At 43.7% G+C, this 20,518-nt stretch overlaps 1 protein-coding gene across 5 annotated transcripts; it reads left to right on the top strand.

Moving 5' to 3' along the window:
- The first annotated feature begins 1,718 nt into the window (after positions 1-1,718).
- LOC131471098 (histone-lysine N-methyltransferase ASH1L-like) lies at positions 1,719-20,312 on the top strand. Of its 5 annotated transcripts, none has more exons than XM_058647388.1 (14): positions 1,725-2,664; positions 7,225-8,028; positions 9,216-13,362; positions 14,733-15,081; positions 15,314-15,439; positions 15,531-15,625; positions 15,718-15,791; positions 15,875-15,920; positions 16,410-16,450; positions 16,543-16,613; positions 16,705-16,880; positions 17,406-17,497; positions 17,611-17,750; positions 18,273-20,312. In XM_058647388.1, exons 2-13 carry the CDS (start codon positions 7,426-7,428, stop codon positions 17,734-17,736), a joined length of 5,946 nt encoding a protein of 1,981 aa, XP_058503371.1. In that variant the 5' UTR covers positions 1,725-2,664; positions 7,225-7,425; the 3' UTR covers positions 17,737-17,750; positions 18,273-20,312. The 5 variants fall into 5 exon arrangements, with proteins under 5 accessions (XP_058503373.1, XP_058503372.1, XP_058503371.1 ...); XM_058647387.1 differs by having other exon boundaries at positions 1,726-2,664; positions 15,266-15,439; positions 18,255-20,312; XM_058647386.1 differs by having other exon boundaries at positions 1,728-2,664; positions 15,266-15,439.
- The last annotated feature ends 206 nt before the right edge of the window (positions 20,313-20,518 follow it).

The raw sequence follows: 20,518 nt of genomic DNA on the forward strand, positions 1-20,518 counted from the left end.
GCATTAGCACAATTCATTTCGGCCAATCAGGTGACAGGAGCCAGACGACGGCGACGACAACAACAACAGAGGAAAATGGAGTTTGGTCAGGTTGACAAATTCTTCACACTCAGGACATTAAACCAGTACACGAACATTTGAAAATGTTAAAACCTACACCAAGAGTATCTATCACTGCCAACATGAGTCAGTTCCACTCTTTAACATCTTTTAAACAACCTAGTACACATTTAAACGAGGGTCCGCGTCAGTCTCCATGACAAGCCTTTTTTAACATTTAATCGCCAAGTTTGGATATTACCAGTGCAAATACATGTGACGTCGTTTTGACACGTCGTAATTTCATCGTGACTAGTAGGAATTGTATTTGTAGATATATGTGACGTCGTTCTTCCTAGCCAAAACTACAGTTTAAGATATCTGCAATTCAGTTTTTACTTGTCAAAATGACGTCACACGTGCATTCATGTGTATGGAGTGTATCTCTAATTCCAGTTTCCAGTTAATTCCAGATATTTACAACGAAATTGTGACTATGTGAAACTTAATTGAAGATATCTAAAAAGGACAATGTAGATATCTCCAAATGAGGATAATTAACGAAGTTCCATTACAGTATTGGCAATTTCTGACAAGGAGTTTGTACTCTGTTGTATGTCCTTGTATTCTTATCTTTTCTTCTTACATCTTATTGTATATGGAACGTTTCACGTCCGTAATTGTAAATTGTTTAAAAAAATAAACACACTATAGATCAGTTTTCAAAATGAAATGAGACTTTATGTTTGAAACATTAAATGGAGAGTCAAATCCAATATCTATTTGGAACATGAATGTTAACGAGACATAAATCCTTCCATTTTTAACCTATTTTGAATTTACATATGCATTGTCTGTTCTCGTTGTTTGTTTGCTTATCAATTGTCATTGTGATGAAAGTGGTATAAAGAGGAAAAAACCTTTTCAGGTTTTAAAATAACTGTTTTTAGGCACCAAATGTGGCTGTTTTGATGGGAACCCTCCGAGATTTTGCCCACTTTGACTTTTTAAATCAATATCAAGGACCAATAGGATGATTGTAGTAAGATCTATTTTCAGCTCTGTATTCCCAGCTGCTCCAGTTGGAAGGAGGATCAATAGAAAATAGTGTTGGGATTGCATAATATCCTACCCTCCTTTCACTTATCATCTGACTCTCTTAAAAACTGTTTACCTTTTTTTCCTTTTTCTTTTTTAGATTTTTTGTTTGCAGTAGTTGTTGTCTTTGCTGGAGTAGTGATCTTTCCACTCAAGGGACCTGTTTGCAGGGTTGTAGTAGCCAAAAGGATCACTAATGCTCTCTGTGAACTGTCTTGTGATTGGTCATAACTGGATTCATATTACATAAGCTGTAAACAGAGACCAGAGGAGGTGCAGTGGTGACATTATCTCTCTCAGATCATTTAATTTACATTACACTGTAAATTTATCTTATTGCCTCATGCAGCCCTTGTATTATTATGAGATTATTGATCTGTGACGTCTAAAACTCCACCAAGTGAAAATGTTTCAAGACCCTTTTACAAAAGTAAAGGAAAAACAAATCAGGACAGTTGTAGCTGCACTAACATAAATCTAAGAACTACTTTATATTATATACTTATATAGATAGATCGATAGATAGATAGATAGATAGATAGATAGATATCATTTTTAAAGTTGTGAAATAATTGTTTTGACCTGCTTTTGTTTAATGTCTAAAACATGGGCCTATGTTTAAAATACACATGAATACAACATGTGTTAATCCTGCGGGATTAAAAACGTGTAGTTCTGATCAGTATTTCTTGTTAAACATGATCCCCCGTCCCTAAAATGAACTTTTGAATAAGTGTTAAGTGCTGCCTGCCACTCTCCTCCCTCTCTGACACACAAATGTAAAGTAAATCCGCGTTCACAGGACGCGCTGCAACTTTCTTTTCGAAGCTGCTCTTAAAATCACTACCAACAACGGCCCATTTTAGCCAAGTCGTCGCCATTTTATTAAGCGTCTAAATAGCCCTCCTCCTCCCCTATCGCCTATTAAGAACCACACAGAGATCCAGTGCTGTGTTCACAGTTTTATCCCCTCCTCTCTGATCCTCTGACCACATGCAAATGGCCACGCAGTTGCATTCCCGCACATCCTCAACCTCTGCTCTGTAGCGCACACACACACACACACACTGCTGCAGCAGCCCTCAGTCCTCCTGACACGTTAACACAGCCTGTGCGTGCGCATATACGAGAGCAGCACACAGTCTGAGCCATTATTATTATCGCAGGCGGGAGCGACACAACTTTCCCCGAGAGAAGTGGGAGAAAAATCACATCCAGTGTAACCAGTCCGCCACCTAGCTGCGGAGACGCGCCGACGACGGAGATGTGTCGACTGTATGATTATGAAAACACCCGCGCCAATGTTGTTGCACAGCAGGCTCCGCGCTCGGATGGGACTGAAACTCGGTGTTAGGAGGTGTTTTAACCTCCGCTGGCCTCAGTTATGTAATCAAAGCAACATCTAATGCACCAAAGACTGGATCGCTGTCGGTGTGAAGAAGAAGAAGGAGAAGAAGAAGAGGGGAGCAGGACAGCAACACCTTCACCTCCTGCCTAAACGCAGTTGGCTCCGGGACGCGCTCTCGGGTAAGTAGCCTACGTAGCCTTATTAGAGACTGTAATGGCAGTGTGTATTAATGTGCGCAGGCCTGTCATCAACAACCAGCTCAGATAACTGAGGGCTGGAGAGAATTTTGTGCATCCGCTTTGCGCTAATTTTATCCCTTGTTGCTGAGTGTGTGTGTCCCCCCCCGCTCTGTTCTGTTCTCTCCGTGCGTGGTGATATTTCTTATTTCAATGTTGCTGACACCAGCAGAAGGGCCAGCAGAGGACACATAGAAGAGAAAAAAGGTATCTGGGGATTAATCCACAGCACAAACACCAGCAGCAAGCACATTTTCGTGCCATCCACTCACACATACGTATGTTGACTTTCAGCGTGCAACTGCGTGTTTTAGGAGCTTCGACCGATTTCATTATGGAAATGTGAGTGACGACACCAACAACACGTGCATGTGTGTATCTTTTCTAAGTGCGACAGCGGCAGTTGGTGATTTTCAGGGGTGCGCAAAGTCATTGTCGAGAAGGAAGCTCCTGTTGACGTCCTCAGTAAACCAGTGATAGGCTGCCGAGTGCGGTTAACACCCCCACTGCCCGTACTGTATCTACAGTAGCCACATCAGTCAGCCTACGCAGCTGCGATCTGGGCGCACAATGTTTTAATACATCAGCTAATGTGTGTGTGTGGGAGGAGGAGGAGGTAGACTCACATAAGAAACTTCCCTGTTTATGTGGAGCAAGCATCACCTAGTAGGGCCATAACCTTTAACCCCATAAAATGTTACCCAAATCCATTATTTACTTTTTTGGGGTATGCAGTTCCCAAACAGACAGACTAATGATATGACTAGATACCAATTTTTTTGTTTCTGATATGATACCTATATCAGATGAGACAAATGTGTCCGTCCCAAAGGACAATTCAATTAAAACATACACAAACATATACATGCAGGAGTAGTCGGACTATGAATAGCATTGACCAGGTATGTTAGTCCGACTAAGACTAGCTTGATTTTGACTAATGCGTTTACATGACATTAAGAAAACTGAATTACTGTTTTAGTCCAACTAAATAAAGGTGCTTGGTTTAACACTCGGATGGCCACTAGGATGAAGGATTTAAGGATTTTAGTGGTTAGTTCTTGTGGGTGGAGCTATAAAACGCCAACCTGAAGGCATCATTTTAAATTTGGTGGTTAGGATGTGGTCGTGTTGGTCAATGATGCTTTTCTGGATTGCGATAATTTTGGAACAACGCTGTTAGGCTCATCCTAACCTTAACACTCAGACCGGAAAACCAACGCATTAACGAAAATGTTCAAACCTAGACCAAGAGTATCTATCAATGCCAACATTAGTCAGATCCAGTCTTTTACATCTTTTGAACAACCCAGCTCATATTTAAAAGAGTGTCTTTGTCAGTCTAGCATTGCACACAAACATGCTTGATCTCACATTCCATTCCAGGAGTGGCAATTTCTCACCAGGAGTTTTCCCTCTTTTGTGTGTCCTTGTATACGTTGAGTGCTGAGTTGTACATGCGTGGGTACCACCAAACCTTCTGGCTTAATGTTTGTGATTACCATCTTCTTCCTTGACTAAATCAAGAGTGTGCCACCAACTGTGCTGGAAAGTGTAGTGCCACATGGAGCATGCAAGGTTGCCCCATATGGTCCGCACCGACTCAAACTGGACACGATCATCCATGAAGGGTCCGCATAGACCTTGGCAGAAATGGCCATATTACAAAATTTACGTCACGCATAGCTTAGTTGACCTCTGCAGCTGCAACCAGGCGTTTCAAAAACATAATGTTCCAACTGTGTACCAGACATTAGCTGCTCTCATTTAGGTCCATTCATATTTAGGGTTTATGAATAGCAGCAAATTTTACTTTTTTCTTATTCCAATACACAGTACAATCCAGTGATTTTGGCCAGTATCAAAACTGAGAATGATGCAGACTATCATATAGACTCATCCCTATGACAAAGCTAGAAACATAACCTCTTTATCGTAACCAGAGCTTACCTAGACCAAGACAAAAGGACCAAAACCAAGTCTAGACCTATACCAAAATGGTGCTTGACAGATTCTAAACCAAAACCAGTGCACCATATAAATTTGGGTTAATTCCCCGGTGTGGGGTCAGTTAAATCAAATCTAATATAATGTAATCTAATATAAAATTAACAATTTTTTGCTTCCCAAGATCAGAATTGGCAGTAGCTGCAAAGTTGTGGATCATTCAGGCTCAGTTAACAAATGAACAGTAAATGTCATGCAAAAAGTTACTACACACATTTTTATACATACTTTTCTGTAAAAACCACAATGATTTTGCATCATCTGATTTCAGACATCAAACATTCTAACTTAACTACTTATGTTACTGATTTCATTTGATGATTGAAATTTTCCATCCAATAATTGTCATGATTCATACAAATAAGTTAGTTGTGGTCTCAAACAGCCTTGTTTAGTGACATCTGGACAGTTCTCAATGCAACTGTTTCCATTCTCTGGCAAATTCTTTTTTGACTGTGACAAGACTGAGTAAAAATGTGTCAGAGTTTGAGACGGGATGAGACCAAGACATTCGAAAAATGGTTTTGAGACCAAGACTAGTCTTGAGTACCACAACACTACTTCACGGTTCAATATACAATATGTTAGATGCCGATACACTACAGGATCCCAATTTCCTGGGGGCAGCACTGCTGCTGTGCTCATGCTGTTGTCAGGCAGATGGCATCGGTATTGTAGTAATTGATGATAATGCCATCATGGGATGTTGATGGTAGCTGGAAGTATGGGTGGCCATTATTGTGATTTAATCGTCGCCTCGGCACAGCCAAGGAACCACACTGACTACAGTGTCAAGTCCACTCATCATCCTGTCACTGGGAATAGCTTGTGGTCTAATGTTAGAATAATCTTGAGTTATGTTTGAGAGGTATAGCTCTGGAGATTATAAAAAGCTATAAATATGTACTTTGTCTCTAGTTGAATGGAATTGTCCCTTTTATGTTTGAAAATCTACCTCTTGTTCTCTGCTTACACTTTGCACAAACTCCTCTTCTTCCTCCAGCTCTGGCTTCTTGGAGTAGAATAGAGAATCATAATAGAAGTGTCTGGTGTGATTTAAAAGAACCACTGTCCATCGCTGTGCTCATTTTATTTTATTCTGAGGAGGTTTTGTCCTTGGAAATGCTTTCCAATATGGTTGCATAACAGCAGTTACTGGAACAGATGTTGATTTGAGCTCGGTATGACTCAAGAAAAGAGTTTGGGTGTGGAGGGACCAAGAGGCAGGAGAGATGGCCCACTGAGGTCCTGAGTAAAATATTATCTTAGATGCATTTGTAAGTTTAAGGGGGCAGTTCATTGTGTTGAGAGACAAATAAGCTATTTCATAAGAGGCTCTCCGGAGAAAGCAGGGTGTGTTTTATTAGAAAACTGACGAGTGTCTCTTTTAATGAGGCAGAGGGAGTCTAATGAAAGAAGCATGACAGAAGATGCGATGCGTTAGGTTGAAAAGTGGGCTGAGCATGGAACGAGTGAGAGTGAAAGTTTTTCTGCTAAGGGGAATGTTATTTTAGGGTGTGTTGCTTTGCTGTAATGTCACATTAAAAGTCCATTTACAATGGGGTCAATGAAAAGCTTACTTAACTTGGAGGAAGCAATGGGAGGAGGAGGAATTTGCACTCCTTTCCAAAAATAAGTTTTACCCTTTCCTACGGATTTGTGTTACCACTACTGAAAGGGGAGGAGGGGAATGGTAGGACTGTGAATGGAGGGATTTAGGTTGGAGAGGAGAAAAGAACGAAGTGGAGGAGGAAATATGGTTCTGATTAACTTGGATGTAGTGTATGAGTTGACCATTTTACTGTGTGGTCTACAGAGAGAGAGGGAGAGAGGGAAAGAGAAAGAGAGTGGATGGGGCTAATAGAGAATGCATGCAAAAGCTTTCTGCCAAACATGAAAAGGGGAGTTTCGGAGAGAAAAGACAGTACAGCAGAGGGAAGGGTGGGAGGAGAAGTGCTTGTGGGAGTAGCTGAGAACAGAAGGCGCAAAGACAGTGGGGAGAGGAGGAGACTGGATCAAGTGTTTGAATTAGTCAGGAGCTGATTGATTGATATATTGATTTTGGAAAGAGGAGGCAGAGCAAGGATTAAAACATAAGCAAATGTGTCCAGGTTTAAAGAGTATTTTATGTCTTTCAGGGCTGCTGTTATTTACAGATTGTCACTGAAAAGTAGCTGGTCGTGTTTTTGAAGAATGTGAGTAGGTCTTTCTTCCAGTTACTTGCGACATTCTGGGAATCGGCAGCATGGATTGGCCCCCTGGGTTTTCTGTATGATGAGATCATCTCTGTGGACACAGACGTTAGCACCTCTCTACGGCTGCCTGCAGGAAGGGGACTTTCCCTTCAATTCCTGTGCCGCTGCTGCTCTGCATCTGAGCTCACTGAAATGACTAATCACTGGCCTCTCTATCTTTCTGTCTGTCTTTGTTTGTCTGTCTTTCCCTTCCCTCTCTCTCTCTCTTTCTCTTTCTGTCTCTGCTTAAATCCCCTTTCAGATTGAGCCGAAAAGAGAAGAGAGAGACCTTGACTGAATGAAGGCACCAAACTGCGGCTGTTATTATAGGATATTCTTTTGGAAATCGTCTGACCTAGACCTGCATTCAGCTCATTGTCCTTGACCCCATTACCACCACCAGGTACATTTGAAAGTCTTATACTGGGCATCCCACAGCATCCTGCGTCTCCCCCTGTCTCTGATGGACCAGAGAGTGAAGGGGGGGACCCCTCCGGCCACAAACTCCACTCTGAGCCCCACAGCTGCACTGGAGGACTCAGAACAGGACCAAGTGGCAGAGAAGAAGAGACGGTGTGATGGGGAGAACACAGATGTGGGGAAAAAGGAGCAGGAGAAAAAAGGAACAGGAAGGAAGAGAGAAGGAGACAAGGGGGCAGTACTGGAGTTGCTCATAGAGGGGCGCTGTGGAAGCTCAGGGCAGCAACAGCTTCAGATCTCTGGCAAAGAGACCAGTTGCCCTGAGGGCAATGTACGACTCCGGATGGGAATTCAAGCAAAACGCACCAAGAAACCACCCAAGATCTTGGAGAGCTATGTCTGCAAGCCCACCATTAGGACCTATCAGAGACAGGGCAGGGGAGGGCTGCTGAGGGGGGACACTGAAGGATTGGGGCAGCAGAGTAAAAGCAGCTCTATTCCAGATGAGACAACCAGAGAGCAACACTCAGGCTTGGATGTTATTTCATCACTATCATCTTCGTCGTCGTCACAGCAACTGCCATTACCATCCACCCCAGCCTCAGTCCCCACCATAGCCAACCAAGGGTCAAAGTCTGCCAAACAGGTAAGTTAAGGACAATCCTCACCAACATACAGATTATTTCATGTGAGCTGCCAATATTAAACTTCTTATTACTTTATTATCTTAAAGTAAAAAGTAAAACCGTCACAGTGACTGAAGTTATTCAGATGTACAGTAATCAATAGGGATATTTCAATACCACTTATTTGCGTCAAATACAATGCAAATATTGCAACTTTCAATATCTACTGCTACTGATGCAGACGTTTTACATATTTTAAAATACTAAACTGTAAATAACACATTTGATAGATCTACTACTTAGCCACACCGTGACTCCTTAAAAATCTGTTGCTGCTTTTGGTTTACATTTTTACAGTCTGTGCTTAATCCAGTGAATCAGATGTAATGTTTTTCTTTTTCCAGTATCGCGTCAGCTCTTACCTTGTAACCAATAGGGTATCAGTGCTATAGCTTTGATTTGTTTCTGCAGGCAAACATCCACCAGAAAGGGATATGTGGAGCAAAATTTCATGACTTTGTGCTCAGTTGTAATAAGATCAAATAAGGTATTGTCTCAATGCTGAAGCTTAAGCAGCACTTTTAAATAAACACACCTATAAATAGGACAATGTCACTGCAATCCTTTGGAGCAATTACAGACATTGGTCCATCGGTCCTTAAGACAATCACCTAAGGGGGATCTTATTGCTTTAGCTGCTCAAACACCACTCAAGCTGCAGCGTACCAAAATTACAGGACAAGTATGAAATGTCAAGCCTTCTCATCTGTATTAGTGGCAATTTATAGCTACCAATAGCACAGCTTTCGCTCTCTCTTTCTGTCTCTGCCAGGCACACTATATCTGTCCCTCTCTTCTATTTTTACATCCCCTCTTCTCTACCTGCTCACATTTATCTTTCACTGCCCCTCTTTCTTTGTCCCACTCCCGCTTCTCTGTTTCTTTGCCTTTGTAGCCTTTGTATTTCTCTATTCTGTGTCAACCCCATTCGTGTTTTCATCACTTCACTCTCTTCTTCTCCACACTGTGCCCTCTTTTTCTGCCTGATTGAGTAATTTACTCCTCACACTCTGTTTTATTGTTCAGACAAAAACAAAAGCATTTTAGTTATTGTTACTTCCCCATTGAGAGACTGTTGTCAAGTGCAAACTATAGATGTCACAGCCTTTGCTGTTTATGACAAACATTATGTGCTTGCATTCCTCAGGTTCCTGTCAAGCTGGCCGATAAAACAGAGGTGAATTCAAATGGTTCATCTGAGAGAGCGAAGAAAGAGAGGCTTCCTAGTATCAATGGTCAGCCCGTTCCTGCAGGACACAAATCCTGCTCACCCACAACAGACCAGGCTGCTTCAACTACTCCTTCCACACCATGCATCCAGTCTGCATCTGAGACCAGAAATGAAAGAAACACCACCAAGAAACATAACGGTTTGGTACGGACAGCGAGACAGAAGGGACTATCAAATGGAAAAGTCTGTGCCAACAATCTTGGCACCTCCTCGAAAATCAAAGTTGGAAAAAACAGCAGTTCTTCCTCTATTTCTTCCATGGACTCCTCGTCAAGACCTCCAGTCTCCACCAGCTCCCATAGAGAACTTAGCCTGTCCAATAAGAGTAATCCAGACTCGCCTTCCTCTCCCTCAGCCACCCCTAAACCACAGTCTGCCCCCTCTGTGGATCTCTCTGCCCAATCTCAAGATCAGAATCCCTCTGTACAGACCTCACTGGAGAAAAAGAGAGAGAAAGAGAGGAAGACAAAGAAAGAGAAACGGAAAGACAAAAAATCTAAACGAGATAGGTTGGAAGCTGAAAGAGCAAAGAGTGGTGACGAGGAGGGCAAGAAGAAGAAAAAGGAGAATGGGAAAGATGGAAAACCAAGGCATGGTAAACAAAAAGCTGAAAGACAAAGGACTGACGATAGGTGGAGAGATAATCTGAAGACTGAAAGAGGAAAGGCTGAGAAAAAGAGGGACAAACTTAGTCCAGACAGACAAAGAACAGAAGACAATAATCAGAAATGTGGTGAAACATTTGATTGTGGTAAACTAGATAAAACCTGTAAAGTACTGAATCCAGGCAGACCAGAAGAGAAGAATGAGACAGATGACAGTTGCGGGTCAGTTAAACTAGCTGAGCCAATAACAACAGGTGAAACTAGTAAATCAAAAGAACAAGACAGCTCAAGACATTCAGCTGTGCCTCTAAGCCATCCCTCTTGTTCTGCTCCTCCCACTCTGCCAACTCTGTCTGCCCGTGCCCCAGTTTCTCCCCCCTCTTTCCCCCAAGAGCAAGACAGCCGCCCACTAAAGAAACGTAAAGCGAGAAGGCCCAGCTGGACCAAGCTGGTGCACCGCGCTCATAGAGCAGAAAATCATGAAAACCCTTCAGATTCCCAACATAATCCTTTACTAAGTTTTCCCCAGAACCCCAAGATTTCTCTTCCTGCCAAGGCCAGTTTTCAGCATACAGACGACACACATACGGTAACTAGCGCATTAAGCAGCAACTTATCCGCACTCTCCTCTGCAACCAAACCTCCATCCCCAAAGCAACCCATGTCAGACCCTAGTCCCCCTGTGTCCAGATGCCCCATAACTCCTACTCGAAAAAGGGGCCGCCCTCAATCCCACAGCTCTAGTTTAAATGGGCCTCCACCTAGACTTTCAGCAAATGCTGTTCCAGCTGAGGAGCCTCTTCTTGGGTGTAACGACATTCAGAAAGCCCCTGTGCTGGAGCCAAGTCCGGTACTTGCAGCTCAGTCTAAATCCAGCCCCAAGAAGCGTGGCCGTCCTCCCAAGCGACCCCTCCCCGAGGACCAGAGTGAAGATGCACTGAATCATGCTGATAATACAGACAGGAGTAAAGATTTTCATACTTCTGACAAGGGGAACAGGCAGCTTAAGATCAGGAGGATTATTAACGAGATGAAGAAAAGAAAGAAGAGGAGACTTCACAAAGTAATGCTGTCCAGTTATGTGGGAAAGGAGGGAAGGGGTGTTGAGGCAGCAGATGGTGAGACCACTTTAAGAATGTGTAAATCAATAGAGTCTACAACAGTACAGACACTCTCAGCCCTGTCCTCCTCTTTTGGGAGTAAGCTGGGCCCACAGATCAATGTGAGCAAGAGAGGGACCATCTACATGGGCAAGAGGCGAGGACGCAAGCCTAAAGTCCAAACAGCGAATGTAAATTCCAATGCCCAGAGCTCCACTCAGTCGTCTCTGTTTACCAATCCCACTGAAACATCTCTCTTCTCATCTACCCAACCTCAGCCTCCTCCTCCCTCTCACCCTTTTCCGTCCCCATCTCTTACACACTCCAGTGGGGCTCAGAGTCCCTACAGTGAGGGAAGCGTCACCGAACCAACATCTACCCTACATTTTCCTCACCACTTCTCCCTCCCTTCCCCATCATCATCCTGTACCTCCCCGCGTCCTCCCTCCTCCTGTTCTATCTCTCCATTTGTGAAGAAGTGTTGTCCATGCCAGGGAAGGCACCACTTCCCCTTTCACCAGTCATCATGTAAGCTCTCCTTTCCCACCACTCCACTACACCACACACCTGGCTCTCCTGGCCACATCAAAGATGCCACCCCCTCCCCAAGGAGTGAATCACATAGTGAGGAAACACTGCCTAGTGATAGCGGAATTGGAACAGATAACAACAGTGTGTCTGAGCGAGGGGAGATGAGGAGAGCACGAGGCATTCTCACACTGGGCCAGGGGTCAGGAGTGATGCTTGGGAGTCAGAGACACCCCTCTCTTGTTGACCGTCCCTCTCCGGTTTCCTCACCTCCCTCTCATATCCCCAGGCACACAAACCTAATCAGTAACTCAAGTAATGTGGAGCGGCACAGAGACAGACATCGGCACAGGAGGAGGGATTACGACTGTTCCTCTCCTTGTACTTGCTTGTGCCCCTGCCCAGGACACAATAAGTGCACTCATTCAGACTTTTATCCTTGCCTTGGGCACAATGCACTGAAGAGACAGAAAAACAAACATAAAAAGAAGCACCAGCAGCTACACACACAGGATCCAGACTTTCTGGCTGAACTTGAAGATCTGATTGTTCAATTCAGTGAGGTCCATATCGGAAGACGAAGTTGGATGAGGACAGAATTGGGACAAGGTTTTGATGGGAGTGGGTCTGCAGCTGGAGGAAGGCGCCATCACCCCTCCTCCCATCCGCACCGCTCCAACATCTTCAGGATCAATCTGAATGGTTTCTACTCACCTCATCCTTCATCTTACCCCACTAATCCTTCCTTCTCCCCGCAGCCTTTCTACCCCTGCCAGCCAGTGCATTGTAACAGAAAGCCAGACCGCAGGCAGTGTGGCTGCCCCTCAAAGTTCCAGGAGACCATTGAAAATATGGGCTTTTACAGCAGCTATCCCCCAGCCACCGCACTTTACCATCACCTCCCCAGCTCCTACTCACTTCCATCTCCCCACCAGTTTGGCCCCCATCAGCTCCATCATGCCCATTTCCTCCTCAACCCCGCCAGATTCCACAGACGCAGGAGCAGGTTGCTGAGAGAGGGAGCATTGGGCGGAGAGGTTGATGGAGATGTAGGAGGAGGCAGTGGAGGAGGCCCACATCTCAGCTCAGGGTTCACATCCAGCCTTTCCTGTGGCTGTGGGAGGAGCGAACACAAACACAAACATAAACACCGTCACCGGCACTGCGAGCGAGACATGGATGATGATGAGGAGTTGCATGGGGACGAGGAGGAAGACAGCATGGAGAGGGAGAGATTGACCAGCTCAAAGCACAGGCCTGGGTTCATTTTGGGGCAAGGAGATGAAGGAAGGAAAGGGACAAGAGGAATGGGGAACATGCTGTCCAAAGAATCGCCTTGGTTACGTGAGAATGAAAATAATTCTTTCTCTGCTGCTGCTGCTGCCACGTCATCATCATCATCATCACTGTCCACTGCTGAGAGGTACAAACACATGTCTCTCACCTCACTGGGGCTGGGTTCCTCTCACCTGTCTTCATTTGGAGGAGGCTGGGGTGGGCTGGACCAGAGCCGGATGAAATTTGGCAGCCTGGGGGGCTTGGCGTTTGGAAACCCAAACCCCAGCTGGAGAGGCTTCACTGGGGAGCAACAAACAGGCAGACTGGTTGCATCAGACATCAGATCTTCAGAGGACGAAGATGGCGACGACGCTGAAGAGTCACACCTGTACAGGACATCACCGTCCCCAACACATACTAACCTGTTCACATCTGCTGCCATGGCAACAGGAGGGAGGGGTCCAAGGAGTGGATTGTCCAGGAGAATTTCAGGAAATGAAGATAGGTCATGGAGGAGAGATGAGCCAGCTTGGAGAGAGAGGAGAGATTCAGGTGAGGATGCATGGACGACTCAAATCTATAAATATGTGGGTAAAACAATCAGCAACATCTGTGCTTCTGCCTGATGGCACAAGATTATGTTATGTTGGCATTAGAGCTAAAATTGCATCAAATACTTGAAACACAGTAGCATTTGTTTGTATTTCACTGTGCTGATAAATGCGTCTTAAGTTATCTGACAGCCCAGTTGTATGATGTTATTATTTTTTCCAGAAAACATGAATATGTAGATTGCCAGTAGTAATCTAGACGCAACGGTGCCTTCAAACTGAAATTTAACTACAGTAATAGGATTTATTTCAAGGGCATCTTTTCATGTGCCCATTTTGACAGATCTTTATATTTGCACAATGTAGCAAAGAGACTGTGGCGTTGAGAGTTTGCCCAACATAGTGGCAGACTGGCAGCACTGCTTTTTCTCAGGTGGTGTTGAGCTTCACATCAAAGCCTGTAGGGTGTGTAAGACGAAACAAGACTCTGTTCTTTTTACAGCCAATTTTAGACTCCTTCTGCTGTGCAGGAGGCGCACCTGACACACGCACACAGACAAATGCAACCACTCAGCAACCACCACTCTCTGATAGAATTTTTATGTAGTGTTATAACAGAGAGGCAGCATCTTGGTGGGAATCTGCCAGAAAATCTTTGAAATCTTCCCAGTCTGAAGTGAACCACACACTGTTACTGCCTAGGGCAACCAAGTGAACACAATCATTAGTTAACCACCAAATTGGCTATTTAAAGCCTGGCCTATCCCTCACTGCTGGCCAACAGAACCTGTTTGACTTGGAAAAATCCAATCAGGAAAGAGTGGTCATAGTTGTCAGGGAGTGTGGAAATTTGACCAAAAAGATAGATGACCACTGGATTGATTGATGGTGGAACAGCATGAGGGTCAGACAAAGGAAACATGAGTTCATCATCCAGCTAAACACACACACGTTTAAAATACAGTATGCTAGTAGAGGGACTTTTCTTTTTCTGTCTGCTCAGCCCTTTGAGATTGTGTGTCACATTAACTAACTGTATACAAAAATGCATACGTGTGCAGGCTCACAACAAAGAATTATACATGTCGCTGCATAGTGTTGTGGTCTATTGTGCGTGTGTGTGTGTGTGTGTGTGTGCGCGTGTGTGTGCATACATAAATCACTTGTTAATGCATTTCCCAGAAGTGATCTGGTCAGAGGAAATGTTGTGACTCACATAATCTGTGGCCCATCCACATGACTCAGCCCAAACGGGCCTCACCTCACACCTCAATCACTGATCCACATCTGTCTCATTTCCTCTTCACCACTTACACCCCACCAACCCCCACCTCAACCCCTCCTTCCCTGTTTCTGTTTCAACAACTGCAGGTTTACAAGGTGACTCAAGAAGCCGGGGGCAGCAGAAAAGTGTGCCAGCGCCTGACAGTGTGACGGTGAAAAGCAAAAGGCGGCCAGGACGGCCCAGGAAGAACCCACTGCCCTTCACTGCATCCTCCCCCACACACTTATCCACAGCTCCCTCCATGTCATCGCTCGACCTCGTGCCGGGACAAAACCACAACACAGACGCAAGAGAGGTGGGCGGGAGAAAAGAGGAAAGAGCGTTAGAGAGAGATGGAGGAGGTGTCACGATGCAGCAGGTGACAGAGTTGGAGCTGCAGGCCAGGAAGAAGAGAGGGAGGAAAAGAAAACATGGTGACTCTCCCTGTCATCAGAGGTAAACACTCCCAGTTGCATTAAAAAGCACCTGAGCTGGTTGATTTGAAAATTCAATACAACCACTCACTACTGCCATATTAACCTATTGTTTTCAGCACTGTGTGCTAAACCAGTGCCTTTTCTTCCTTTCTCCTTTTCCCTCTCTATCATTCTATCTCTCTCTCTTCATGCTTTACTTTTAGTGTTGCTGTGGATTTGCCCGAGTGTGACACCCTCCCTGAATGTTTTAGCCAACCGGATGTGGATCAGGCTCCGTCCCAACCAGTAACCATCCAAGAAGAGGAGAGAGCTGACAGTCATCCCAAGAAGAGGTTTTTGAGGGCTGGTCTTTACTCCGATGATTACAAAACCACAGAGTGAGTCGAGCGGTTCCATAAACAAGCAGTGATAACAGTTTGACTGTTTTCAGTTTTTGTGTTCATCAATAGTTGTTCTTGTCTTTCCTAGCCCTCCCGCTAAAGCCAAGCAGAAGTGCAGAGAGAGTTTGGAGTATACACCAGGGGAGCACGAGTACACACTTTTACCTGCTCCCATACATGTTGGTGAGTGGATTAAAAAAAACAATATTGTTTAATATTTCACTGTAGTTTTTTTGTGGTTGTGACTGTGTATAAACTGCCTTTGTGTCCACTAGGGAAATACCTGAGGCTGAAGCGGATTCATTTCCAATTACCTTATGATGTTATGTGGCTGTGGCAGCACAACCAGGTATAGTAGTGCTTCATGGCACAGAGAGAAAAGACTTACAAACATTCAGGGATGTAATTAATTCTCATCTTCTTTGCTTACAGCTTCAGAGACAGCCCGCTGTTCCACTGAAGAGGAAGCGTCGTTACTGTGAGTTGCCACTATTAGATGTGCTTTCTTGTTTTTTTAATTTTTAACATCATGTGAAAAAAATTTTAAAAGAAAGTTTTCTTTCCCAGAATTGAAACAGCTAAAAGTAGCAGTTGCCAATTCACCACAAAAAGAACTGGAAGTTCTGTTTATCAGCGTTTTCTCCAATCCATGGTTTTTGAAATGACATTTTTTTCTGATGGCTCACATTTGTGCTGTCTCCTGTTTTGAGAGGCTCTGTTCTTCTTGGCAAGCATTTGATTTTATTTCTTACCACTGTTCCACTCAATTTAGATAAATGTCTCTGGAACTGCCACATTGACTTTGGAAATATGATCCGTTAGCTATTGTCTCAAGAAATTTAGTTGGAAAAGAATATTGCAGTTATCGATACTATCAGAATCGCAATGTTAAGGAATGGTGACAAAAACGTCTGGTTCAGTTGAAGGTCTTGATCAGTGTAAAATGTCTCTGTGTCTGTTTTCCCAGGCCGACTGAAGGAAAGGACCATATCTCCTCACCAGACAACAGTGAGTTTATTAGGACGAGTAAAGAACCTAACTTTGCATCTTTTGTTCTCTAAAACTTACCACCATCCCTCCATTTTCTGTTTCCTGTGCAGGAGGAGAGTTCCAGTGACATTACCAGTCTGTTCCCTCATCTTGACATGGATCCTCTGACCAGCAGCGAGAGGTATGGACAGACCGCAGGATAAACTGCTTGTTACTCCGGCGCAGACAGCTAACTTTTCTGTGCATGTGTGTGTGTGTGTGTGTTGGGCCAGGAGCTTTGTGGTGAAGCACCACGTGTTCCTCGTGAGGAACTGGGAGCTCATGAGAGACAGACAGATCCGACTGAGGATACAGAGGGACAGAGAGAGAGACGCAGAGGGGGAGGAGAGGGACTCAATAGCTCCGTCCTGTGATGGAGCCAATGGGGACGACAGCCACATCAAGTCAGGTCCATGAAGCAAGTGTGTGTGTTAGTTTTTGTTTCTGTAGGTGTCTGTGTATGCATTTGTGTTTGTGGTCAAACTCATTTGTACTGTGTAACCATCTTTTGTGTCCCGTGTATGTCTTTAACTTTGTGTGAGTGTGTGTGTAGGTGTGTGTGTGTGTGTGTTTGTGTGTGCTCTGCTTACAGCTCGTCATCTTCATATTTGGCTTGTGTCTCCATATCGTACTCAGCAGCACAAACTAAGCAGTTTTCCAACCACAGAATTTCAGCCTGCAGAAATGTTTCCCCATTTCTGTCATCCACTGCTGGTGTCCAAAAACCCAGCAGGCATCAACTTTCCCCATTAGCAGTGAAACCACACAGTTTCCATCAAAAGCTCCCTGACTGATTCAGGATAAGAACCAAGGAGGACATTAGCATAAACACAGATAAATATCTGTTAAAAAGCAATGTGCTTTTTTTTTTTTTTCCTTTTCTTTCTTTAAAGCCGTCACTGACATACTGTACTGTTTGACGTCTGACCCTCAGATCAGCAAGTGGGGGTGGAGGTGACGGTTATCAGCAGTGACCCCCTCCATCAGAGTCAGGACACCTCCAGCTTGCACACTGCCAGCCCCTTTGTGAGTTAATACCACTTCCCACGTTAAAACAAAACTTTTCTTTTCGGAATGCAAATTTCCCCATGAATAAAAATCTGTTTTTGCAATTACTCCTGCATGTTGGTTCACCACAGCCCACCAGAACCCAGAGCAGAGAGGAGGAGAGAGAGAATGAAAAACCAGGGGAAGAAGAGGCCTGCAGCAGAGAACAGAGGAGGAGGCGGCTTAATGATTTACTTTTGACCCTGCAGCACTCATAAGCTAACACAGAGAGGTAAGTAGATCATCAGGTACAGACAAAGAGCATGTTCAGACTTGGTATTAACATCCGTTCTTAGTGATCCGTTCACATCCAGATCACGCTAGTCTGAATCTGAATCCATACTCAAATTTAAGTAGACAAACCACATTCAGAGTTGATTTGAGGACGTATGTGTTCCACATTTTTCCGCTGCATGAACACAGTCTGTCCTCTGACCAGCGGTAGCTTCATACATTCATTTATTTGCAGCCACACTTGATCGTCCTGTAATTAATTTTTTCTCGCAGCGTGAATACAGCTTTGGTTTTACTCAAGCTCCTCATCTCTCTCTGGCACACACACACACGCACACACACAGATGCACAGACTCTAGATCTGTTCATATTTGGTCACTGAAAACGCATCTAGGATGCATTTTAATGCCAGGTGTGAGTACTTGGTACTGCCTGCATATGACGGATGTTGACACCAGGTGTGAATGAGGCCAGTGAGGTTCATGTATTGTTTTGTTTACAGTATTTCACCTTCATGTAGGTGGGAGCACTCTGAAAAGGGACCAGGCCCACCACTGGACATATGGACACAAACTGATGTCACACAGCACTGCTATTAACAGTAGCAGTGCCGCAGAGAACAAGCGAGAAAAAAAGATGCAGAATTATAGAGGCTAAAACTGCAAGAAAGACATCTCACACACTGACAGACGAGTGTGTTGAACCCAGCACTCTGAAGGGCATCACACCAAGGATGAAACCATGGCAACGCACCTTTTGTCCAAGCGGCGAGGGATGAAAGAATCAGATAGACTGTCCCAGATGGAAGACAGAAACAGACCAGCTGAAATGAATTTGCACTAGTGCTGGATGAACAAGCACACTAAAGACTGTATGTATGCTGAGTGGACACACTATAAATGCACACACATACACTTTGACTGCTCTTACTTCAGCACCTTAAGCAAACTGGGAAAGACAGAGTTTGAAAGTGGATGTACATAATACTCTTTGAGCATTTGGGTTCTGAAGTTTCCATGAGACAAGGAGCTCACAAACTGCCTGGAGGAACAAAAATGTAGCCCAGGCCCTAAGTAGGTCAAATTTGAACCCTAATTTCCTTGTAAGACTTTCAAAGTCACACTGCACCTTTGGGAAAATGGCACACGGGGAAAGTAAGCCAGTAAAAAAAAAAAAATCTGTTGAGATAGTGTTAGGGTTTTTCTTCACATAGTGTCTGCTATGTACCAGTGAAAAGGCAGGGGGAGGGGGCTGGGCTTAGTGATAGGAATTTTGGCAACGCTGCAAGAGAATTTCTAATGAGGTTTTAAGAAAGAAGTTATTTTTGAAAAAAAACAAAAAAAAACAGGCAGCTTGAGTACTGTCTGCTAAAGAAATGGACAAAATATGTTCACGATAGGAATGTTTATTGTTGACTGTTTTCAGTATTGCTTCCTTTGGAAGGGAGGGAGGGTGTAAAAAAAAAAAAGTGTTTCTGTTTACTTCAGGCTGCCTTTGAGAATGTTACGCTCTTTGCTCCGGAGCATTGACAATCAGAATGCTGTCAGAAGGGGAGAAAGACACAAGAGAGGAAAGGGAATGAAAAGTGATTTGCCCCAAATGCTCTGTAGAAGTGCCATGTTGTCTTGTGTACCTTACTAAGCGCTCTCATGCAGTCTTTAAAAAGCAATATCTCCTCTGGTAACAACTATATAAGGACTTCCTTTGTTGTTTTGATTACTATTTTCTTTTTTAAAGTTGTGAATATTTGCGGTTTGGACGTCATTTTCTTCTGTACAGATGCAGAGTAGTTTGTGCTTGGGCTAATCCACTTTGTGGAAGTCACCGTAAGCATTTAGTTTCATGTGAATGTACATAGAGAGAGAGAGAGAGAGAGACCTGTTTTCCTTCTATCAGCAGTAGCGTGTAAATCTATTATCATACATGACAATATTATTGGGATTATACATAAAGGATAATAACTATATCTTTCATTTACTAAGATGTTTTTAACCAGATATACAGCTGACCAATATATCACACATTTCTCCTTAAAATTGATGATGATTGTATGTAATTTTTGTAGAATTATATTATTTGTCTCTTTTTTAGATGAACGTAATCCCTTTTTTTTTTTTTTTTCTTAAATTGGTCAGACAATCAGTGACAGTGAATTAGTTTGTTTGCAGTGTTACATTTTTGCTCTCTTTCAGTAGTGTGGCTTCTAATACCAAGCCAAGAAAGTGCAATTTCTTTGACTGTTTACATACTGTACGTATATTTTTCCTCTTTTCTTTTCTCTCTTTTTTTTTTTTAACTAAGAGCACTATGTTTTTGCCAGTGGATGATTACGTTTATAGCAAAGGTACCCATTAAGAGTTATTCACTAGTTTGCATGACATGTATCCTTCGCCTGTTGCCTCTAAAGATGTGCATCTGCAAACAAAACATCAAATGCTGTTGAAACTCATTGCCATAGAATGTCTGCTCAGATGTTTTGCCTCTATATCCATAATAATAACAACAACAATAGTAATAATAATAATAATAAAAAAAGCATTTTATGTCCACTAGTACTAAACTCCGAAAACTGCGTCAGTTACAAAGCCTTCTGCTTAAAGTGTGTGTGTGTGTGTGTGTGTTTGTGAGAGTGCTGCAGTGATGCTAATCAGCTTGAGCTAACAGTGCTATCTAGTGGTGTTATATTGTACATCTCACCCTGTGTTGTCCTCCATAATGACCCACAATGGAGGACACTATCAAAAGAACATGGTAACAAGATGGGGG

Source organism: Solea solea, chromosome 13 (genome assembly GCF_958295425.1).
Source record: "Solea solea chromosome 13, fSolSol10.1, whole genome shotgun sequence".
Classification (NCBI taxonomy): domain Eukaryota; kingdom Metazoa; phylum Chordata; class Actinopteri; order Pleuronectiformes; family Soleidae; genus Solea; species Solea solea.